The sequence below is a fragment of the Gregarina niphandrodes genome (genome assembly GCF_000223845.1).
Source record: "Gregarina niphandrodes unplaced genomic scaffold scaffold00005, whole genome shotgun sequence".
Lineage (NCBI taxonomy): Eukaryota > Apicomplexa > Conoidasida > Eugregarinorida > Gregarinidae > Gregarina > Gregarina niphandrodes.
Genome location: NW_011645776.1, coordinates 24,413 through 48,054, shown reverse-complemented (window position 1 = coordinate 48,054; position 23,642 = coordinate 24,413). Strand labels below are relative to the sequence as shown.

General features: G+C 53.1%; 9 protein-coding genes across 9 annotated transcripts; 4 read left to right on the top strand and 5 right to left on the bottom strand.

Annotated features, from left to right (window-relative positions):
• Positions 1–591: 591 nt before the first annotated feature.
• Positions 592–2,452, bottom strand: GNI_036380 (hypothetical protein; the record flags this gene model as incomplete). Its single annotated transcript, XM_011131009.1, has 2 exons — positions 592–1,625; positions 1,891–2,452. 2 exons carry the CDS (start codon positions 2,450–2,452, stop codon positions 592–594), a joined length of 1,596 nt encoding a protein of 531 aa, XP_011129311.1.
• Positions 2,453–3,387: 935 nt separating this feature from the next.
• GNI_036370 (putative surface membrane protein) lies at positions 3,388–7,314 on the bottom strand (the record flags this gene model as incomplete). The annotated part of the gene is made up of 1 exon (XM_011131008.1): positions 3,388–7,314. The coding sequence occupies one exon, from the start codon at positions 7,312–7,314 to the stop codon at positions 3,388–3,390; it is 3,927 nt and encodes a 1,308-aa protein (XP_011129310.1).
• A 758-nt stretch (positions 7,315–8,072) lies between these two features.
• Positions 8,073–9,110, bottom strand: GNI_036360 (hypothetical protein; the record flags this gene model as incomplete). The annotated part of the gene is made up of 1 exon (XM_011131007.1): positions 8,073–9,110. One exon carries the CDS (start codon positions 9,108–9,110, stop codon positions 8,073–8,075), a length of 1,038 nt encoding a protein of 345 aa, XP_011129309.1.
• Positions 9,111–11,635: 2,525 nt separating this feature from the next.
• On the top strand, positions 11,636–12,570 carry GNI_036350 (hypothetical protein; the record flags this gene model as incomplete). The annotated part of the gene is made up of 2 exons (XM_011131006.1): positions 11,636–12,092; positions 12,131–12,570. The coding sequence occupies 2 exons, from the start codon at positions 11,636–11,638 to the stop codon at positions 12,568–12,570; spliced, it is 897 nt and encodes a 298-aa protein (XP_011129308.1).
• An 876-nt stretch (positions 12,571–13,446) lies between these two features.
• Positions 13,447–15,207, bottom strand: GNI_036340 (hypothetical protein; the record flags this gene model as incomplete). Its single annotated transcript, XM_011131005.1, has 1 exon — positions 13,447–15,207. The coding sequence occupies one exon, from the start codon at positions 15,205–15,207 to the stop codon at positions 13,447–13,449; it is 1,761 nt and encodes a 586-aa protein (XP_011129307.1).
• A 548-nt stretch (positions 15,208–15,755) lies between these two features.
• GNI_036330 (putative U4/U6 small nuclear ribonucleoprotein PRP4) lies at positions 15,756–17,330 on the top strand (the record flags this gene model as incomplete). Its single annotated transcript, XM_011131004.1, has 2 exons — positions 15,756–15,812; positions 15,915–17,330. 2 exons carry the CDS (start codon positions 15,756–15,758, stop codon positions 17,328–17,330), a joined length of 1,473 nt encoding a protein of 490 aa, XP_011129306.1.
• A 463-nt stretch (positions 17,331–17,793) lies between these two features.
• Positions 17,794–20,068, bottom strand: GNI_036320 (putative transcription factor IIIB subunit; the record flags this gene model as incomplete). Its single annotated transcript, XM_011131003.1, has 2 exons — positions 17,794–18,798; positions 18,878–20,068. 2 exons carry the CDS (start codon positions 20,066–20,068, stop codon positions 17,794–17,796), a joined length of 2,196 nt encoding a protein of 731 aa, XP_011129305.1.
• A 289-nt stretch (positions 20,069–20,357) lies between these two features.
• Positions 20,358–21,804, top strand: GNI_036310 (major facilitator family transporter; the record flags this gene model as incomplete). The annotated part of the gene is made up of 2 exons (XM_011131002.1): positions 20,358–21,107; positions 21,178–21,804. 2 exons carry the CDS (start codon positions 20,358–20,360, stop codon positions 21,802–21,804), a joined length of 1,377 nt encoding a protein of 458 aa, XP_011129304.1.
• Positions 21,805–22,726: 922 nt separating this feature from the next.
• GNI_036300 (hypothetical protein) lies at positions 22,727–23,630 on the top strand (the record flags this gene model as incomplete). Its single annotated transcript, XM_011131001.1, has 2 exons — positions 22,727–23,566; positions 23,622–23,630. The coding sequence occupies 2 exons, from the start codon at positions 22,727–22,729 to the stop codon at positions 23,628–23,630; spliced, it is 849 nt and encodes a 282-aa protein (XP_011129303.1).
• Positions 23,631–23,642: the final 12 nt, after the last annotated feature.

The following is a 23,642-nucleotide window of genomic DNA, read 5'->3' as shown; positions in this document are numbered from 1 at the left end:
ACGGGGGCACTGAATTCAAAGGAGAGTTCTTTGACCTGGTTCAGAAGTGCTGGAAGTGCAGGTTATATGTGACTGCGCCATACCGACCACAAGGGAACGGTGTTAACGAGTCGAGTCACCGTGGAATATCGAAGGCTTTGCATGGAGCGGATGTTCGGAGTGGTCCGGAGTTGCGCGAGGCTGTGAGTTCTGCTGTGCTTGCGCACAACAACATCCCACACCCAGCGACAGGGCTAGCACCAGTGCGTTGATAGGAACTGACGCAAGGTACTCAAATGAGTTGCCTTTAATGCGGCCGGAGGCTGTGAGGGTGGACGCACTTCTTGAGTTGCGTTTCCCGACGATGTTGAAATATGTGTCGACGGGTATGATGACTGAAGAGGAGCTTGGTACTGAGGAAAACGGTTCTCCCTAATCGGGTTCTCCGTGGTCGGGTTCTCCGTGGTCGGGTTCTCCCTTGCCGGGTTCTCCCTTGCCGTGTTCTCCGTGGCCGGGTTCTCCCTGGCCGTGTTCTCCCTTGCCGGGTTCTCCCTTGCCGGGTTCTCCCTAATCGGGTTCTCCCTGGTCGGGTTCTCCCTGACCGGGCCTGGATCACTCCGTATTTTGGTCGACGCCGCGACTTAGAGCAAATCCAACTCTGTGCAAAATAAGCCGCTCCTGTTGCCATCGACTAGCACTCCCAAAACACTTCCATCGACCACCTCGTTTGCTTGCTCTCTTCTTAACAAATCTACCCCAATTATTCCACCACTGTACGAACCGGCACGTGAACGACGTGTGGTTGTCTGCCGGCATGAACTTCTCGATCCTCCTACCGAACACCAGGGATCGCACGTCTCCGATTTCCGCTGGACAATCGAAGCCAATTGCATCAACCAACTCCGGTAACCTCTCTGAAAAGGGTTCACCCCAGCAAAATTCGTCCCCTTCACTGGAGTCTGCAATTGGACTCCAGTCTGCCTGTTCATAAAAGTCTGCGCTTGGACCTGCCTGTTGACTTAATTCTCTCGGCTGATTTAATTCTCTCGGCTGATTTAATTTTCTCGACTGATTTAATTTTCTCGACTGACTTGCGTTTTTTAAATGTTCGTAAATTCTCCAAAAATGTCTAGATCGAAGCCATTCCCAAAATTCTTCCAAAGACCATTCATGGCATCTCTCACAAGCTTCCTCAGTCCAATGAGTCTTGCCGCCTTCTCCGCAGCGGTAACAGCCCGCAGTCAGAAGGAAGATTTTTTGAGTTCTTTCCCATTCGTACGCCTCCTGAGCCAATCTAAATACAGACAATCCTGGTCTTGAAATGCTCTTGGGTATCGCACCCGACCAGCCCTGATTCAGCGAGTCGTACGCCCAAACTAGGTATCGGGACGGGATTCGGAGTTTTGTGTCTGCTTTTGTGGCAATCATAAATTTGTTGCCAGAAACATCCAGCAGATGTGATGGAGGGTAGCCGTTAAGAATGAGCTCGTATGAACGGTCATGTGCACGGTCATATGCAGGGTCGTTGGTTTGTATATCGCGCAACTTGGCCAGGTTCTGTTCTATTCGTTGTCTTCGCTTTTGTCTAGAAAATTCACTCGATATCATGGTCATGGGCACTTGCAGATCTCCTATAGTCTTCAAGACTAATCCATCAAATTTCGCCCACAATCTGTTCTGGCAGTCAACAAACGGCTGCTGTACTTATGCCTCTTGTAACGACGTCGCCAACGTCGAATGATATCTGTAAAATGCCCCAATCACTCACCGGCCAGGACCCCAGCAGGTCTCCAAGTGCCTCGTGGACGTCACTCTGCGGAAGGAACCAGGCGAATCTCTCACCATTTAGCTCCTCTGTAAATCCCACAAGGTTCCCAGAAGATTTTGACATCAACCAGAATGAAAACTCACCTGGGCCCCATCGAGGCTTCCCAGGGTGGTTATAACATCGACATTCCATTGCGGAGTTGGCTTTTAAACCTGGGTTAGCTCGCTTAGCTTCGTTCCACTCAATAGCTCGTTGCGCCAATCCAAATATTGAACATGGCTTCGGTACTTCGAATGGCAGCAACTGCCACCAACCGTACCTACATATGTCATATGCCCATACTAGATAACGGGCATTTAGAAAGCTCCGCTTCTGATCTTGAGGCAACATTACCGGAAATCCAGCAACACGCTCAGCAACAACACACTCAGAAACAACACTCTCAGGAACGCCGATACAGATCTTCTTTGTACCACACACTTTTTCAGAACCCACCGAGGTTCTTTTCACCCTACTCTGAAATCGGGCATTCGGGTTATCAGCCAACATGTCATCTACAATCCTGGCAACATCTGCGATAACGTCATCATCATCATCATTCCAGTCTTCCAACATCTCGGCTGCAAATCTATCCATCATTGCGACGGCATCATCACTCAGTGCCGAAGCCTGGTCTAAGAAACTTAGTGCCGATTGCAAACACATTTTCTTTCGTCGCGAGGCCCCCTCTGTCCAAGTACCTGCTGTCGAGATCCCCCTCTTGATTACCCTACTATGGAACGCACCCCCAGTATCGTTGTTGACCAACTGGCGGTTTGCTGTTTCCTCTAGAGGTCTCCAGGCAACACTTTCCACAGGTTGCAACAACGAGACTGGTGGATAGAGTTTGTTCAAGCTCAGCAAAACTCTCACCAACCCGAGCGCCTTCCTACAGGGTAATTGCCTACAGGGTAATTGCCTACAGGGTAATCGATGCTGCATCCTGGCCGTACCGAAACAAAGGGGCCTCCGGGCTTTTTTCCCCTCCAGCAAGTTGTGAAGCCAACCTACGACCAGATGATGGAGGGTTGCTACCCTACCAATAACGTGCACGTTTCGGTTGAAGGTGAAGGTTTCGCGTAGGCAGGAAGGTCTATGTGTATGTACACATGGGTTTACGATGGCAGACGACTGATCCATGATTGATGAGAGTACGTGTTGATGGCATCTGAGCGGCCCTACATCCGCAGGAGAGACAATCGTGGCCGCTGATTGGCCCACCTCGCCCCACGGCGATGACGATGCAGTGGACCACGGCTAGTTGAAGGACGAAGTGGCAGCCGAAGACTGGCCCGCGGTTGCTGTATGCAAGCGTAGACCACACCAAAGCGGCCAGTGGCTGACGGAAGCATAAAGTGCCAGCAGACGAGTGGCCGTGATTAGCAAGAAAGAGTACACGTGGATGGCCTTTTAGCGGTGCCTACTGGATGGGGGACCCAGCAGTTGCAACGACGCTGGCAAGCACCTCCCAAATAAGACGCGGAACAGCCAGCCATGCAGTGCTCCATTCGACTTGTTCTATGGAGTGGTGTCGCACATTTGATAAAAAGGGTGGGTTACAAAAGTAACCCGGTCGGGGGAGCTAGTCTTGGTACGGCAAGCTAGTCTTGGTACGGCAAGACAGGTGTGTTAAGTTTATGTACGATCAAGCGCTCATACTCCCACCGTTCGAATCCGTGCTCTGAGGGCTTCCCGCATCCTCGCGTACTAAGCCATTGCCTCAACCGGTTTGGTAACGAGTGGCGAGTCTTCGTGGAACTAGACCAAAGTCGACGTTTCATGGACACGAACTTGTCGAGTTCCCATTCGCTGACCTCGATACCAGGTTCTTCGTTTCCAACCGGGACGTCAAACCCAATTTCTAAAATCATCTCCGACAGCCGTTTTCGCCCTAGTTCGTAAAAACTGGACATGCTCGACAGGCCAGAACCTCTCGCATGATCAGCGTTCTGTTGATCAGCGTTCTGTTGATCAGCGTTCTGTAGTTTATTGCAAATGCTGGAGAAGTGTCTCGAGCGAACCCACTCCCAAAACTCTTCAGGGCTCCAGGACTCTTCACACCTCTCGCAACTCTCTGTTACAAGATGCCACCTGCCACGTTCTCCGCAGTTATAACAGCTTGCAGCCAAGGTGCAAATGCTTCTGTTGCTGGCTTCCCATTCACAGGCTTTCTGAGCCAGTCCCGTAACTGACAATCCCTGCCACGCTATAGTTTCCGGTATCGCCTGCCACCAGCCATGGTCCAGGACGTCGTACGCCCAAACGAGATAGCGCGGCTTAATGCGCATGTCTGCCTCTACCTCCGTGGCTATTCGGAACCTGTGACCTGACATACCGAGCAGATGAGACGGAGGTGAGTCGCTCATGATGACCGCAGGTACCCCGCTCCCACAAGGTACCCCGCTCCCACAAGGTACCCGGCTCCCACAAGGTACCTTGTTCTCGCTGGCCCCTACGAGGTCTGGACCCCTTCTGGTCATAGTGGCCACCATGTCGCGGATTTGCTGCCTTCGCCGGGTCCGGCGGAACATTTTCGAAACCCGAGTCAGAGGCACTCGCAAGTCTCCCAAGGTCTTTACCACAAGTGATTCGAACTCTCGCCAAGACAGGCATCTAGATTGGAATTTCGTCGGGGATGATACTTTTGCTTTGTAGCGTCTTCGCCACCGATGCAGGATGTCCGAAAATTTGACACTGGACTCCTGCGTTATCGGCCACGAATCCAGCAGGTCCTGCAATGCATCTTTCGTTTGGCTTGCTGGAATGAACCCACCTCCGCGTCTGTAAACTTGCAACAAAGGTTTGTATCCTACGTCGTTTGCAGCCCTCCCAAATTTCAGCCAGTTACAAAATGCTGCCGCCTCCGAGGGAACACCGTCGCTAGAGTTGACCTTGTAACACGTCGCTTCCAACGTACCGTTGGCTGCTAAAGCCGGGTTGTCTCTGCGGGCCGATTCCCGATCCGCTGCCAGTCGGGCCAGTCCAAAGACCGATACAGGCCTTCTCACTTGGAACGGCACCAGGTGCCACCAATTCCAGTAGAATATATCAAATGCCCATAACAGGCACCCTGCGCAGGTCTGCAACCCCTTCTCTTCTGGGAAGTAAATTTGAAATGGAGGAATTGACCCGTTCATACCACCATAAGTGTTACTGTCAACGGCACAACGTTTACTATCCATTGCACAAAGGTTACCCTCTTTCACAACAACATACTTATCACAGTCCACAGCCGTGGGACAGTCCACAGCCATGGGACAGTCCACAGCCGTGGGACAGCCCACAGCCATGGGACAGTCCACAGCCATGGGACAGTCCACAGCCGTGGGACAGTCCACAGCCGTGGGACAGTCGACTACGGAAACTGTACCGTGAATGTTCGGCGGCTTAAAGCCACGATCACAGGCCGCTTGATTAGCCAAATACGAACTAACTCGATGGACGATCCAGCGCTCTAACTCAAACCGACGATACCCGTCTTGGCACAACCTTATCACTCCATAATCCAACCTGGCCCACCTCGCAAACCGTCCCATCAATGACTGATAGCCCGTGGCCGGCAAGAACCGATCGATTGCGTCGTCACATAACTCGTATGTTCGTTGTTCTCCTTCCGTTACCGGAACATCGAACCCGATCTCCTCAACTATCTTACATAATCGATCTCGATCTATTTTCGCGCAATCGTTAGATTCACTCTGGAGTCGTCTTGACGACTTCTCATCCTCTCTCGATTCTTCCTTCGATTCTTCTCTCGGAGCACTGCTGAGCTGGTCACAGATGTTTTCAAAGTGTCGTGATCGAAGCCACTCCCAGAACTCTTCAGGGCTCCACGGCGCCTCGCATCTCTCACAGCTTTCTGTTGCAGAATGAACTTTGCCGCCTTCTCCGCATTTATAACAACCTGATGACAAAGTATATATACTTCCACATTTAGCCTCCCACTCGCTGGCCTTTTGAGCCAGTCCGAAGACGGACAATTCCGGTGACCATATGGTTTTTGGTATGGTACCCCACCAGCCTTGATTGAGTGTATCATATGCCCAGACCAGGTATCGCGGCTGAATTCGTAGCGTTTCCTTTGTCTTGAGACGTTCTTCAGTCTTGTTGAGTATTTGGAACTTGTTTCCTGAAACGCCAACCAAGTAAGTAGGAATCGCATCGTTGAGAATGGCGGCGCTTCTAGCAGGAATTTCTTCTGCGGCTTTGTCAAGGACTTGTTGCTTCCGTTTAGACCTTCGACTCATCTTGGCTACTTGGTCTAGAGGTACCTTTAATTGTGCAGCGGTCTTTACGACAAGTCCTTCAAACTCACGAGCCGACATAACATTCTCGCCGGCGGTCTTTTTTAGCGATCGCACACGTGTGTGTCTCCACCAACGTCGCATACGGTCGGCAAATCTGATGCTTAAATCCTTAGTTATCGGCCAACTGGCTAGGACGTCATCAAGCGCAACATTCACTTGACTTAGTGTAATGACTCGCCCAACATTCCTATTCCGTACGAAACCCACCTGATTATATTTCCTTCCAGACTTGAGTAACCAATCTACAAATTTTGACTCATCCCATACAACTGGTATCCGTCCTGTCTTAGTATAACAAACCGCTTCCAACGAAGGATTAGATTTCCCATCGGCATCCCACTTCTCCGCCATCTTAGCGAATCCAAAAAGGGACATTGGCCCCACTGTTTTGAACGGAACTAAATGCTGCCAATTATTAAGCCATACGTCATACGACCAAACCAAATAACGTGCTCCTACGCAATGTCCTTTCTCTTCCGGACCAACAAGCAAAAGTGAAGGGACGCTCTTATCAACACCATTACTCAAATACACCACCGGACTCCCTTCGATCAAACCCTCCAATCGAACTCCCGTGTCATCCGCAACAATCCGGGTAACTCCATCATTCTCCTTCCCTGACTCTTCCAGCTTTCCTGAGTCTTCCAGCTGTCCTGAGTCTTCCAGCTGTCCTGAGTCTTCCAGCTGTCCTGAGTCTTCCAGCTGTCCTGAGTCTTCCAGCTTTCCTGAGTCTTCCAGCTTCCCTGAGTCTTCCAGCTGTCCTGAGTCTTCCAGCTGTCCTGAGTCTTCCAGCTGTCCTGAGTCTTCTAGCTGTCCTGAGTCTTCCAGCTGTCCTGAGTCTTCCAGCTGTCCTGAGTCTTCCAGCTGTCCTGGCCCATCCAGGAACCGCTCCAAGAAATGTTCTCGCGGGGCATGGAAAGAAGTAGCGGCCAAGCGTTTTCTCTTTCGTGGCAAGACATTCTCTGTCGAGGAGGCACTTTCTGAGCAGACATTATGTGGCATGGACACCGCAGCAGCGCAATGCTTGATGGCCCCCCTGCGAGCGGCCGTCAGATCCACTACATCATGGTTGGTGAACACGACTGACGCCGTCTTGTACTCTTGAGTAGCGGGGCTCCTCAGCTGCTGGGACGCGGAGGTGTGCGATTCGATGCTACCCACGCTAAGCAAGACTAGCTGGAAGGAGATTGGTAATCTTCTCGACTTCGACGGGGACGGCATGAGCGGAATTTGCTTGTCGCAAAATGCAACCTGCCCGATACCGATTCACGAGCCCCCCTGACCCGGCAGCGCAGGGCATTTAGACCTGAAGATCTCTGGTGGCCGTTATCTCTAAACCGGGTCATCCCCTAAACCGGGTCATGCAAACCAACCAATATAGTTTCCTAATGGACTGCGGTAAGCCGCTGAGGATAAACAGGACAACAGAAGCGATGGAGTATGTTTAACCTTGGCAGAAATAAGCGTATCTGGGCGCAGATAACTGATGGCGGGCGGTGCAAGGTTATACCAGTAAAAATGACAAAGTTCCGACAGCCGCAGGAACGGCCAGAAGGCTCGGTATCAAATTCGGACCTTACCCGGAATCCGAACAGATTTGAGTCTGTTATTGGAGTATCTTCTATCCGGTCTGTTATTGGTCAATATTGCCCCGCAGTTGATCGCAGATGCGTCTCAATCGAACGGTTCCTATCCCAAAACGGTTCCTATCCTAAAACGCTTCTAGTCCGCACGTTTCACAACTTGGGCCTTCTCCGCATTCATAGTTGCGCAAGATAACGTTTTCATAATCAGTCTCAGCTGTACCGAAAAGTTGACAGCCTAAGGGGGGGGGGCTCTTCGAGATCCCAGATCCGTCCCCGCCACTGCTGACGAAAAGCATCACACAAGGGAAGACGATGGAAGTTAGAGTTCAGCCAGCCACTTCCTTTCCAGTTATTTCCCCCAACAACAGCCAGATGCGACGGAGTTCATCATGATCACCCCATCCGGTCAACGTTTCCTCGCTTACGTTGATGTTGACGTTTACGAAATTCCATCGAGATCTCGGTCAGGGGCATATAGAAATTGCCCAATGTCATTATGGCCGCACGTTCAAATTGTGGCCATGACAAGTATTCAGTGCGGGGTGACGCCTCTGTTAAATTTTGGCCTGTGTTCCTCCTGTAAACACATCGCCAGCGATGCAGGTTGCCCATAACTTGGAGGCTACCATGATGATTAATCGGCCAGTGGCTCAGCAGGTCTTCCAATGCATCATTCACTTGACTAACTGGAATGAACCAGGAACCCTGGGTGATGTCTTGTACATTTCGGAATCCAACGTCCCTTGCCGATCGCCCAGAATTCAACCACTCACAGAACGTCATCTCGTCCCAAACAGTATTGCCGACGTAATTATAGCAACCGGTATCCAATATGGAACTGTCGCTTAAACCACTGCTAGTCGCTGCTTTCCACTCCACAGCCATTTTGGCTAATCCAAAAACTGAGATGGGCATACTCACCTCGAAAGGAATGAGGTCCCACCACGCATGGTAGAATGTGTCATACGCCCATGCCAGATATCCTGCATCAACACGCAAACCCCTTTCGTGTGGGTAGATGATTCGAAATGGCTGACGACGCCAAAATGCGTCCACCTGGTCACCGCCGCCGACTTGGTCACTTAAGCGTTCCATGGCACTTTCAAACCGCTCGTCTGGGGAGTCAATGCTCATGTCATTTACCGTGTGAATCACTTTGTCACTCTCGGTCCAGCCCCGTAGCAACTCGGCTGCAGCGCTGTTCATCGCTGCGACGGCATCGTTACTCATTGCAGCCTGGTGCAAGATATTGGTTGCCGGTTCCCCACACATTCTCTCGGACATCTGTACGTCCTCGAAAACATCCTCTCTAGAGGCGGCATTGGAGTCGCCAGTGGTAGAACCATTTATTGAGTCCCAGTTTCGCTTGTTTCTCAAATCCAATGCAACATGGGTCACACTCAAATCCAGTGCAGAGTCTCCACTGGCCATCTCACCAACTGTCCTGCTCTCCAATAGCTGTGCATCGACCACACCGCCTACGGTCAACAATACAGCGCTCAATGAACGGGGCGCCTTCCCGTAGTTCAACCGACGCCGTATTCCAGGACGTACCCTAGCAGACGGGGAGCAGCCACTCCGATACATTTCTGGACTCGATACCATTTTATTTTCCACCCACGACCATGTTGGACAACTGGCATCGTGTTGCCATAAGTGTCTCTTTCGCGGTCCCAGATATTCGTCCCACTCTTGCACAACCTTCTGTTCAAGAATAGACCACCTTGCACAACCTTCTGTTCCAGAATAGACCACCTTGCACAACCTTCTGTAGACCATATAGAGTCTCTCCACAGTTAGTCAATGTGTGTGTGCTTTACTGACTGGCTTCCCACCCACAGACCGACCAAACTCCACGAGAATCTACCGTACCGTATCTAAAGAAGAAAACGGTACCGTGTCGCACGTAGTTGAATTCGTGTGTCAGCCACGTTCATGTTGTCTGGTCCATTCACTTAGCTAGACCTGACCGACATACCCTTCTTAATATGATCATGAACCTCCTGTAAGAAGTGTCTCCTGTAAGAAGTGTCTTACAAAAACGGACTTCTAAAAAAGGTTCCCCCACGTCGCCGTAAGCACCCCTCGGCAAATAAACTGCCGTGCTAGCGCCAGTTTCTTTCAGAGCCGCGGCGCGCCGCCAGCAATTGCGGCGCGCCGCCCCCGTGTCTGTCCGATCCGGCCTCGCCCCCGTGTCTGTCCGATCCGGCCTCGTCTCCTTTGCACCTTTTGTGCGCATCATGCTCCTGCAGTTCTCCCGTTTCAGTTTCTTGACACCGCCAACTCATCGTCGCCCGTGTCCCGGGCAAGTACTTCGAACCCGCACCTCCCAAACACGTCCACCCAAACCCTGTGTCTGCTCCAAGAACTGCCTCCACGGTCTCCAAGAACTTCTTCAGGCCGTTGCGCACAACCGACTGGGCTTCGCTCCCTTCACGACAATTGCCCGTCCTCCCATTCCATCAAGCGCATCTTCTCAGAAAATACTCCGGTTGTTGCCGGTGGGTAGACGGTTCTCACTCGACGTTAAATGAGAAATTTTTCGGTGACTAAAACGTCTAGACACAACAGCTCAAAAATGAACGGGTAGAGCACCACCATCATGTTCGCACAGGTGGCTTGGAAGCCGTGAGTCATAAAAAAGAAGGACTGTGGAATCGGCTTCACAGCTTTCCACGCACTTGGTGACGCCACCCTCGAGGCGTCACCCTCGAGGCTTCAGCCGCTGCCGCGACTTCGGGGGTGCCTGTAGACCAGGCCAATTCGCAGGTGGCGGCGAAGAAGCGATTGATGCGCAATTCGACGGTGTCCCACTTGGGCAACACGTCAGCTCTCCAGCCCACCGAGTACGGGGCGATCGCGGGCTCCATCGAACCTTCGTGCAGAATCGGAAAGGGGTCCTGCTGCTGGTCAGGTTCCAGGGTCCTGCGGCTGGCGGGGGTCCCGGGCTTGTGGGGGCCACTCCTTGCCGTATGCAGAAACGATGGCCGCCGGCACCGAAACGATGAGAGCTACGTCATGGGCCACTCCGCGCGAAGCATTGTGACGGCTACTCCCACGAAGCAAGCCTTCTGCCTCGAAGTGTTGCGCAAACCGGTTCTCTTCTTTCAGAAGGTCCGCTCCGCGTCCACAATTTCCAGACTCCACAATTCCGAACTAGCAGTCTCCTGACTGGGAGTTTTTTGACCTGCGTCGGCCTTACGGGAATGGTCCGCATCTGCAGTCGACTTTAGAGTTAGTCTCCTGTGTAAGACTGACCGAAGGCTAAAGCGCCATGCGCCGGTCTTGGTATTTCTCACTCAGGGGAACGCTGTTGCCACTCCAAGCCGCTTTAAAATTGGTCCGTGCAACAGAGTCGATGTGCTAGCCGTGTAAGGAGAACCTAACTGATAGGCGCAATAAAACCGCTCGGCTAACCGTTCGTTTCTCATCACTCCAAGCTCCTCATCTTGACCAAAACATGTCGCGATAAGCAGCATATCCAATAGGAACATACGGGGAATCGTTATCCCAACCACGAATATTATACACAGCGGTACACGCGTCTTATCCACCGCTTGTGTTCCACCGGTAAAAAATACGGCTTATTTGCTGAGCTGCTCGGCCAACAAAAGCCACATATCCATACACCAACGGACAATGCCCCCGTAATGGCCATGAAAATGGCGGCCTTTTGCTCTGGTGACCACCTATCGGTATTATATCGTCTTCTGGACATTAAAATAATTTCGGCATTGCCAATCCGCAGAATTTCTACGCGGACCACTCGCGTATCCACGGTCGACGGCGTTTCGTGTTTGTGCGCGCAATCGCACACGTGTGTGCGGCCAAATCCGGTTGAATTTGGACACCGCTGGGCCCTAGCAGGAGGGTTGGTACCATCGGAATTCGCTAGAACAGCTCAGGATTAGTGACGGGTACCGGATTAGGACAATTTAATAACCGTTTTTTCGAGAATGGCGGGCGAAAACTCGCCCCCCGCCTCTTTGTCTTTGGGCGCATCGTCTGCGGACGGAGCACTTTTAGATGAGGAAGACGAGTTGCTAATCTCCGTGAGGAAGCGGCCGAGGCGGGAAAAATATGCTTTAGTGAAACGAACGAAACCGCGATGGGAAGACGAGCAAATCCCTGACGGAGACCTGACAATGTGGGAAATCTGTATGAGGAACAAACGACAGGTTACCGCCGAGGAGAAGGAGGCGAAGAGGAAGAATAAAGAAGCGGCGAGACTAGCAGAAGAAAAAGCCGCACAAGAGCGCTTGCAAATGATGACGGAGCTGGGAGCTGAAGCGGGCGCCTCGGACGTCCTGGATTTATTCACTGGAGGTACCGTCGAAACAGTTGCACGACCGGAACCCATTGTGACAGCCCCTGAAGAAACCGACCTGTTTGCCGTTGGCGCCAACGATTTCGGTAAGCGGGTCATATTATGTCAAGCTGTATTATTTTAGATGTGGGTGGAGGCGACCTTTTCTCGACCGCGAATGATAGAAGCGATATATACGAGCTAACGACATATGAAGCTAGCAACCGTGGTTTGACGCCTTTCAAAGGCGCTTACAAAAACACGAAGGCTACCAAATGGAGCGGCGAAAACACCAACGAATTCTACAAGTGGGTCTCTATGTTCGGTAACGATACCGTGATGATACAGGCACATATGCCGCAGTTTACTACTAAGCAGATTTCACAGAAAATCACCAGGGAGCTCAAAAATAATCCGAAGGTGTTTGCGCTGTTCGTTGCAGCCAAGAAGAAAATATCGCTGGAAACGTATGAAGCAGCTCACGGTACACTGGACAGATCTGGCGGAATATCGTTCGAACGGAGAATGCTCACAGTGGGTGCTGATGAACCGCAGTCGTTCTCCATGGATGACCTTTTCGGCTGACATCGATATTTCCGTCGTCAAGCAAAGCTTAGTTGTGTGGCGATGCATAGACGTCAAATACTGAACAAGTGCGCCTCGAACGGGTGCCGGACGTCAGATGAATTTTTGAAGTTTTCGCCTTGGTCTGGGGGCTTGCGAGGGGACTGAGTTTGTGTCGCGTCGGGTGTCGATGGCAGATGCTGCTGGCTGTCCGACCAGAATTTCGACCTCGTCGACTCTCGCCTGCAGCCGACTTCGAGCCATTCCCCTGACTTGAGTCTGCCATTGGAGTTGGCCGGCATACCTGTTTAATCTGCTCCTGTAAGAAGCGGCTTCCAAAAACGGGTTTCTAAAAAAGGTTCCCCCACGTCGCCGTAGATACCCCTCGGCGAATGAACCTCGTGCTAGCGCCAGTTTCTTTCAGAGCCGCTGCCCCTTGCAGCAATTGCGGCGCACCGCCACCGTGTCTTTCCGATTCGGCCTCGCCTCTGTGTCTGTCCGATCCGGCCTCGTCTCCTTTGCGCCTTTTGTGCGCATCGCGCTCCTGCAGTTCTCCCGCTTCAGTTTCTTGACACCGCCAACTCATCGTCGCCCGTGTCCCGGGCAAGTACTTCGCCGCACCTCCCGAACACGTCCACCCAAACCTTGTGTCTGCTCCAAGAACTGCCTCCACGGTCTCCAAGAACTTCTTCAGGCCGTTGCGCACAACCGACTAAGCTTCGCTCCTTTCACGGCAATTGCCCGTCCTCCCATTCCATCAAGCGCATCTTCTCAGAAAATACTCCGGTTGTTGCCGGTGGGTGTATACCCACCGCTGCCCTAACCCGACGGTCGACGTTAAATGAGCAATTTTTCGGTGGCTAAAACGTGTAGACACAACAGCTCAAAAATGGGCGGCTAGAGCGCCACCGTCATGTTCGCACAGACGGCTTGGAAGCCGTGAGCCATGAAAAAGAAGACTTGACTCGCGGCAGCCAGCGAGCCGGGTTGTGGAATCGGCTTCACAGCTTTCCACGCAGCGGTTCGCACGATCGGAGTGGCGAAGGAGCACAAGCTGTTCCGAACGACGTGAGAGAGCTGGCGATCGTATAAGAGCGCCCTCGCACTTGGCGAAACCACCCTCGAGGCATCAGCCACCGCCGCCTCCTGCAGGGTGTCTGTGGACCAGGCCGATCCACAGGTGTCGGCGAAGAAGCGGTTGCTGCGGAGTTCGAGCGCGTTCCACTTTGGTAGTATCCACAAAAAACGTTCGTGGATGCGCGCTTTCTCCTCCGCGATCTTGCGCAACCACGCCCTGCAGTGCAGAGGGTGCCAGTACGTTAAGAACGGCCATCCTTCCACCGTGCCCGAGGCCAAACTGTGCACGTCGAACACGTCGCGGAACTTCCAACGTGTAAGCGCAGTCCCATGAGCGGTCCCAAGTGTGATGTCGTTGTCGTTTTGGACGGTAGGACAGAACGTCGAGGAGTTGTCGCCCTCAGCCAAAAATGCTGTTTCGGCCGCGTAGTCGCCAAGACGCCGCCGCCCGAAGACGGCGTCCACGCCCTTGGTCTGGCGCAGCACGTTAGCTCTCCAGCCCACCGAGTACGGGGCAATCGCGGACTCCATCGAACCTTCGTGTAGAATCGCAAAGTTCTTCCGCGTGTGTCGAACACCCAACCACAGGCTCACCGCGTCGTGCGCCACATCCACGTCATCCTCCTGAGTCAGACCCCCCTCCTGAGTCAGACCCCCCTCCTGAGTCAAATCCCCCTCCTGAGTCAAATCCCCCTCCTGAGTCAAATCCCCCTCCCGAGAGAACGTTCCGGGTCGGTCGAATTGGTAGGCCCCCCAGCGCAGGCGGACGCGGGTTTCGACCAAATACTTTAGCCGTACAAGTCTCAGCAGCTCCGCAAAGCACCGCCAGTCGGCGCTCGGCACTCCTTCTGTAATCACGATAATTTCGCCAGGAAGGGTCCGTAAGTAAAATAAGCCGATCCAGAAACGAAACAGTTGCGACCGAGCCGAAGGCAAGCGAAAAACCGGCCTTTGGTGAGAGTTATGGTCCCGACCGGAAGTATGATCCTGCTGCTGGTCAGGGTTTTGTGGCTGGTTAGGGTCCTGTGGCCGGCGGGGGTCCCGAGCTTGTGGGGGCCACTGCTTGGCGTATGCAGAAACGATGGCCGCCGGCACCGAAACGATGAGAGCTACGTCATGAGCCACTCCGCGTGAAGCATTGTGACGGCTACTCCCACGAAGCAAGCCTTCTGCCTCGAAGTGCTGCGCAAACCGGTTCTCTTCTTTCAGAAGGTCCGCTCCGCATCCACAATTCTCCAGACTCCTCAATTCCGAACTACCAGTCTCCTGACTGGGAGTTTTTTGACCCGCGTCGGCCTTACGAGAATAGTCCGCATCCGCATTTAGTCTCCTGTGTAAGACTGACCAAAGGCTATCCACCAGCTCGCGTAGTTCTTTCTGCTCCTCATTTATGAGGGGTTGCTGAAGCGCCATGCGTTGGTCTTGGTATTTTTCACTCAGGGGGACGCTGTTGCAATCTAGAAGCCACTCCAAGCTGCTTTCATATTGATCCGTACTTAACAGAGTCGAAGTGGTAGCCGTGTAAGGGGAACCTAACTGATAGGCGCTATAAATCCGCTCGGCTAACCGTTCGTTTCTCATCACTCCAAGCTCCTCATCTTGACCAAAACATGTCGCGATAAGCAGCAGATCCAATAGGAACATACGGGGAATAGTTATCACAACCACGAATATTATACACAGCGGTACACGCGTCTTATCCACCGCTTGTGTTCCACCGGTAAAAAATACGGCTTATTTGCTGAGCTGCTCGGCCAACAAAAGCCACATATCCATACACCAACGGACAATGCCCCCGTAATGGCCATGAAAATGGCGGCCTTTTGCTCTGGTGACCACCTATCGGTATTATATCGTCTTCTGGACATTAAAATAATTTGCATCGCCAATACGCAGAATTCCCACGCGGGCCACTCACGAGATTCTGTACGGTCGACGGCGTTTCGTGTTTGCGCGCGCAGTCGCACACGTGTGTGCGGCCAAATCCGGTTGAATTCCGACAGGTGCCGGGCGCCAGACGAACGCTGGCCTGCGGCGTTGGTTGACGGCGGATGTTGGTTGTCCAAACAGAACTTGTTTTGTACAATTTTATCCCATTAAACCTCCAGTGTCCCCGCTCGAAATGAAAAATGACAAATGAGAAGCAAAAGGCGTGGGATAAAGCCGTGGAAGCCCGTGGTCTTATCGTAAGGGCCACGTTTCACGCCCATGACGCACGTCGAGTGCTCATCGCACACGTGTTTGCTCTGCATGACCAAACTAAACTAACCCAAATTCGATCCTTTTAGCTGCCTACTGCAGATAAAGATGTTCGCTTAGCGTTGCGGCTCAAGGGAGAGCCCCAAACAGTATTTGGCGAAGGTCCGTTTGAGCGGAGAGAACGACTAAGGTTTGTAGTGCAGAAGAAAGGGCCGCTGCCAATCAGCGCCTCGCTGTCCATTGAAAGCAACGCGGTGGTCAAGGCCGATGAGACATTTTACACGGAAGGGACGACTGCTCTGAAGGAGGTGCGGACTGCGATTGCCCAGTGGTCTATGTACCACGCATTCGTGGCCAAGCGTGCAGCGCTGGCGAACGAAGACCCGGAGCAGGTCAGAGCGGACGAGGGCGTGAAGAAGGAAGACGGGGTTGGAGGCGAAAGTGGAAGAAATCGGGGAGGGGGCGGCTTCGCTGCCGAAGGCAGAATAGTCAACGAAAGCGACTGGATGGGCTATGACTGGACGGGCTATGACTGTATGAGCTCCGTGGTTGCAGACATGAGACCTCTGCTTGGCGGTGCCTGGGATCCGTCTGGTTGTTACTTGGCAGCTGGCGGGCTCTCTACGGAGATTACATTGTGGAACAGTTCGCTAACGGAGCATTTCAAGCTGGTTGAGAGCCACAAGTCGCGGGTCCATCACATGCACTGGAACCCCCGAAAGCGCGAGATGCTGGCGACTTGCGACGGAGAAGGTGTCATTGCAATATGGAGAAGTGAGACTGCGGACGACGGCGTTCAACTCCCGAATGCCGAATCCCAGGACGCCCCCGGGCGGGTAGCGGACTCGGAGATGGCGGAGTTTGGTCGTAGTTTGCGTGTGGCGGCTCGGCTGGTAGGTCACGAGTTGCGCGTTAATCGTCTGGATTTCCACCCGTCAGGTTGTTGGTTGGCGTCTACCTCGCATGACGAGACCTGGCGGTATTGGGACCTGGAGAAGGAGTTGGTGCTCCAAGAGGGGCATGCCCGCGGGGTCTACGGCCTTCGTCACCATCCCCACGGCGGTTTATTGGCTACGTCGGATTTGGGTGGCATCGTTCGCGTCTGGGACCTGAGGACGGGCAAGTCCGTCATGGAGCTGCAGAAGCATGTCGACCAGGTCTTGGCACTGGACTGGCACCCGTTGCAGTCTCACATACTCGCGAGCGCTGGCGGAGACAAAGCCATCAGGGTCTGGGACGTTCGTAAACTCGACTGCACCCACGTCTTAGGTGGCCACAAAAACCTTGTCTCAAGTCTCCAGTTCGCCGCCGACGGCGCCGTCTTCCTCACCGGCAGCCACGACTGCACCGCTCGCATCTGGCACGGCTCCTCGTACCAGTGCCTCAAGGTACTCGTTGGTCACGAAGGCTTCGTCAACGGAGCCAGCATCAACCCGCAGCGACAGATCTGCACCACCTCCTTCGACCGGACTGTGAAGCTTTGGTTTTGCCCACGAGCTCTTTGATCTAGCCTTGTGGCGGTTGACTGCGCGGGTGGGATGAATGATTAATATCTGAGTGTGTGCACGCACACACCGCACACTTGCTGGATACGTACTTGCAGAAATCTCTTTTTAAAAAGTGAACAAAATGGCGAGGCGATCTACGGGGAAGAACATCTTGCTGGTTATCTTTTGCATCTTGCTGCCGCCGGCGGCGTTGCTGATCGACCAAGAGAGGTTGACCAATGAGTTCTGGATTGACCTCTTGTTGAGCATTTTCTTCTACATACCAGGTATGTTTTCTGAGACCTGAGCAGGTCTGTCTTCCCTCCCTGCACGCCCCGTTGGTCCAACTGGGGTTCGCCCCTTTTCACCATTCACCACTGCTTTATTTTCGCGACCTTAGGAATTCTATACGCGGCTTGGGTGTTATGGGCTTGAGTTATGGGTTCAATTCCCAGCTGGCTCAATTTGCAGCTAATCGGAATTATATACTAAACAATGCGTCTACGGCTTGTTCATTGACGCTAAGGTTGGCATTAGCTCTAGAGAGGGCGGCTTTGACGCTGTCTCCGGCGTTGGTCATACTCTTCAGGGGCGGTCTTTTTTTGGCACCGGGGCGTTTGCCTTCTCGCGCGCGTCGTTCTTTTGCGCGCTCCAGTACCAACGGCATGACATCTTTCATTAACTCATCCCATAACACCGCCTTGGCCTCCCGCTCCTCTTCTGTCAACAAAAAGGGCTCCACCCAACTGTCTTCCACGTCACTCAAACTCTCAGACACGACGCTCTCACCTAACCGGACGTATTCGTCCTCTTCTGCCTCCACCAACGACTGCTGCAAAGCTAACGCCAATTCCGTGGGAACTAGAGCATTCCCAACGCTGCCGGACAACGGCGTAGCCGTTCCGGGGCTGCCGTCCGGACCGCCGCCGAACCCCAGCTGCGCCAGTATGTTCATCGAATCACTCACCAAGTCCCCGCTTGTCGGGTTGCTTATCAGGTTGGCTGGCGCGCCCGCCGCGTCCTTGTCGCCCGCTGCGTCCTTGTCGTCCGCTGCGTCCTTGTCGCCCGCCGCGTCCTTGTCGCCCGCCGCGTCCTTGTCGCCCGCCGCGTCCTTGTCATCTGCTGCAGCCTTGTCGCCCGCCGCGTCCTTGTCATCTGCTGCAGCCTTGTCATCTGCTGCAGCCTTGTCATCTGCTGCAGTCTTGTCATCTGCTGCAGCCTTGTCGGCGTCGACAGCTCCAAGCCCAGTCGACCCAAGCATACCGCCTGCTCCAACCTTCTCGCCGATACTCGACCTTTCCTCCTCTGGCACAATCGCCAAAATGCTGTTGATGAGCGACTGGGCATCGTCCCCCAGGGTGCTCACGAAGTTGTGCGAGGCAGCCGTGGACTGCGAGGCCGACGTCGACTGCGTGCCGTCCACTCTCTTCTCAGCCGCCCGCACGAAGTTGTGCGCGACTCCTGCCACGTCTGACACGGGCAACTTCTGGAAAAAAAGACACGTCAACAGAGCAAATGCTCTTTGGAGGGAAGCCCTGATAGGGAAGCATGGACGGGTGAGTTACCTGGCTGCAAGCGATCTCCACTGTGGTGACTTCGCTCAGCGGAATTTCAGTTCCGAGTTTTGTGGCGCCTGAGTTTTCTATTGCGAGTCGTTGCAGTCGTGCCTCTAGCCACTGTTCCGAACGGTCGGTCTTATTGGCTTCGTCTTGGTCTCGATGCGACAGCAAAGCTTTCTCCACACCGGCTGCGACGGTCCCAGGCGTAGAGGCGCCCGGGGTGGCGGCTTTGTCAAGTAGTTGTGGAAGTTCTTGGTGGAGGAGATGCACGGGCTTGTTGCTGTTGTAAGCTGCGTCGTCGTTGTTGAGTAGCATGAGCCTTCGACGTTTGGAAGGGTTTAGAACGCAGGGGGGCAGTGCAGCGTGCGGTAGTGTCTGAACATCGGTTTGGTCGAAGTCTTTGACGGCGACTTGTGCGACAGCAGTGGCTCGAAATTCTAGGAGGCGTTTGTCGACGGTGCTATGGGAGACGCGGAAGAGATCGTTGATGTCATCAGAGTTCAGTTTGCATCCATGGTACCTTGCGGCGACAAGAAGAGACGCGGCGCACAGCCCTAATGGTCGTCGTCCAGTGACGAGCCAGTCCCTGGTCATCGCCTGCACTATACGGACACCCGTTTGCGCAACCTTATTTGCGCGTGGGCCCAATTCCATGCTGTGTGCGAATCGGTCCATGAACAGTGAGGGATCAACGCAAGGTACTTGGAGGGATAGCGAGGCGGTCAGCTTCATAAAGACCTGAGCTAATGTCTTAACTGGTACCATGAGGGCGTCCGAAAAGTCGATCAGCATCTGGGCCGCCTTCTCTTTCCGACAGACTGCGTATAGACAGGCAGAAACGACATAGTAGTTATTCCGACCCACCGTAAAGTTCCTCTGCAAGGCCAAACGATAAAGCCGCTTAGACGCCTCTATTACCGAAGGCGAAATCGCCAACCGATCGGCCACTCGCTCCAGGTTACCGAAGCCACGAGCTAATGTTACCTCACTATTATTTCGGGGTCCATACAACGATGCAAAGCCGCGAATCGTGCCAGTACGAGCGTCAATGAATTGTCCTTGCATACGCCCACCTCCACCGAAAGTGAGCATGTCTACCATGGCGCCTTGTGACAGCACACGTCCACACGACGTACATATCGTCTCACCCCGGGCGTCATTCACTACAGTCTCCTTGCACCCGCAATCACATACCATATAACTCGGAATAAAAATCGCCCGCCATGGCCGGCGCAATGACCGAGAGTCCGGACCACTGGGAATTCCCCCCGTTTCCGGTGTGCACACATTTCTAGTGTGCACACATTTCTAGTGTGCACACACTTCTAGTGTGCACACGTGTGTTTGGGTGTTCTTTTTCAGAATTATGAGTAGTGAGGTTAAGGTGTTAGGAGTGGTTCCCCTGTCATCGATCATTGGGGGAGAGGACAAGATGGTTGTTGAGGCACGCGGATGGCGTCGCTGGGTTTGTAATAAGTGGGTGCGAATGGCGATCTTTGTTGCGGCGACGTTGTTTACAAGTGCGTTATACTACGGATGGCAGCAGTATCAGAAGATGTTGTTCCAAGATGGGGCATACAGTTGGCTATGCCCGATGGGGGAGCAGTGCAAGGAACAGGAGGATGCAATCAGTCGATTGTATTCTATAGCGGCAGGCTGCGAATATGCTTCAGCCGCGATCGGGGGAATGTTTCTAGACCACTTAGGACCGCGACGTTCAGGTCTTATTGGTGAGGTAACATGGGCTATTGGGACGTTCCTATTAGCTATGTCTTCACACTCGTTCCAATCATACATTCCCGCCATGATCATCATCGGGTCCAGTGTGAATATTGTCTGTTTTCCCGCACTCACCACCATCGAAACCTTTCCGGCATGGCAAGGCCTGATGGTTGGAGTGGTCCTTGGTGCCCAAAATGCAGCTACGGGTATACCCCCTTTGCTATACAGTATAATGCGACATACCGACTGCTCTCTACGCACCATCTGGCTTGTCTATCTAGCTGTCGTCTGGCTACCCATCACCATTTTGTACATACTCGCATTACCCGGAGCTCATGACTTCAAGAAAATGCTGAAATTACAGAGACAACAACTGGTACAAGACGAACCAACCGAAGAGGTTGAGGCCACAGACATCATCGAGGGCAAAGCCTCCTGGAAAGCCTTCGGAAAGAACCTCGCCAACATTGACATGCTCGTCATGGCTATATACTTCGCCACTATGATGCTTATTGTAATCACCCACCACTTAGGGGGGGGGGGACCACCCACCACCTGTCCTATTTGAGTCCCTCTCCTTTTAGTATGCCTATTACCCGACTGTGGTTGCTTACGCGATATCTGATGAGATTTCGGACTTCATGGCTTACGCAATGCCTACACAAGCATTTTGGGCTTTATGTGTTGGCGTGATAGCTGACTGGTTCTGTACTGCCTATTTGATGATTGGAATGTGTTTATTTTTAGAGATGTCATTTATTTTGACCATCTGTGCTACATGTCCTACTGGATGGGAGCATTACCTTGCATGTTCAATTTTGGTAATTTCTCAGTGTGCGATCTTCGAGGTGAAGTATACGTATGTTGCGGAAATGTTTGATCCTTACAACTTTGGCAAGCTGGTAGGTTTCTTAGGAGTGGTTGGAGGTTGTGCAACCTTCCTAAACATCCCAGTTGTATCGACCTCCAATTATCGAACTGTGTTCATTATTTACTGCTCTGTACTCCCTGTCTGTGCGGCATTAACCGCGTTCCTTCGCTGGCGACAACTACATGGTGTCACCTACAAAACCGTCCCGGAAACCAAGTCCGAAAATGCCGCCGCACTTCTTCAAGCTAACATACAAACTCACAATACCGCATGTGGCATTGAAGACTCTCATTATGTCACCCTACTAACAGTGACACACACACGCGCGCTACATTCCTGATGAATGTTTTCTTAATGAGCATTGACCCACTCACGACCTCGCATTGACCCACTCACCTCGACGAGGAGACATGAAGACTACCTTTTTTTTTGAACATCCACTCGGCAGTCACCTGGCAATCCTTTTTTTGAGCTCTACAACGTTCGAGCTCTACAACGTTCGAACTCTACAGCGTTCGAACTCTACAGCGTTCGAACTCTACAGCGTTCGAGTATGTTCTGCACACGGAATGATGAGAAGATCAATGAGCTACCTTTAATCAATGAGTCATTCATGATTATTAAAGTTGATGTCCATTCTCTGACTTGATACCTCTGACGTACTGCAAAGCCACCCTTCCCCTATATTCGTTTGCCTTCGAAACAATCGCGCGCACACACATGTTACGCACACGGAATGATGATAAACATTATTAACCATCTTTCGTCCGAATGACGGTGATGATGACATTATTTTCGTCTGATGAAATCGTGTGCTGGATGTTGCATTCTTCAGCCGTCTGGCTTGAAGTCACTAGGGTGTTTTTGAGTTCGCTACTATAACCCCATGCTGCGGGACAAGTACTAGTTCGTTGCTAAGTTCTGCTCGTACTTGATCCAGTAAATCATTTTTTAGGAGGTCCTACTCGCAGCACAAGCTTTACTCCCAGACCACCCGGTCCATCCCCCTCCAAGAGGGAGCTGCCCAAGCCACGCCCACAAACCCAACCTCATCAGAACCTGTTGACACCTACCTGGGCTCCATGAGGGGCTGAGCTGGCGTGAACAGGGTACAAGGCTGGCCGCACCAAGCCAAGAATATCGTCCGCAAACAACCTCACCCTCGCGGGAAGTACGCTGCCGTTGGGATGGTGCTGACTTCTCGGCATGAAACTCGGCACGAACCCCGGCCGAACCTTCACGGAAATTTTTTTTGGGAAATTATGAAGTCGACATTATCCCGTCCCAACTGTGTGCGTGTGTGGGTGGGAGTGCTCGCATCGAGCACGCCCGTCTCCGGAGACCCCGCGGTGGCAACCGAAACCCTCGAGAGGGCAGTCCCGGAGACTGTGAAGCCGGAGTCCGGGGAGCCCGAGGCTGGGCCCAAGGCCCCGAAGCCAGAGCAGCAGGTGTTGGCTGAGCTCAAAGTGCCGAGTGAGGACCAGGCAGCGGTCGTGGCCACTGCGCCTGTTGCGGCCCAGGCGGCGGCCGTGCCTACTGAGTCGGTTGAGGACAAGGCGGTGGTCGAGAAGAAGCCGGAGGAAGAGTTGCCGCCAATGAAGCCGATGGCGGAGGCACGGGGCTACTGGGACTCTGACGACGTGCCCTTCATGGCGCGGTATCTCCAGCTACCGCGGGCCGTGGGCACGTGGCAGGCCGCGCTCACTGCACACGCCATTTCATCCGACCTTGTCTGGTTCGCGGACACAGCCCTCAGCTTCAAGGACAACGCCACCGCCACCAAGCACAGTCTTTCCACGCTTCAGAAACCCGACGACTCCATCATCGCAATCGCCGCCCAGTGGCAAGCTAAACTCGAGTTCGCCTGGAACAGAACCATGCGCGATCAAATCGAGGCCTACCTCTATCGCATGGACCGAGAACTACAGACCAAAATCGTAGCTTCTAGAACTCAAGCGGCCATGAACATCATCCGAGACATCGCCGGCATGGTCAGTCTCATCCAACACGTCGCCGCCAACGATCTCAAACAAGATGAACAAGACGTGCCACAAGACGTGCCACAAGACAGCGTGCCACAGGACAGCGTGCCACAAGACAGCGTGAAGCAGGACAGCGTGCCACAAGACACCGTGAAGCAGGACAGCGTGCCACAAGACACCGTGAAGCAGGACAGCG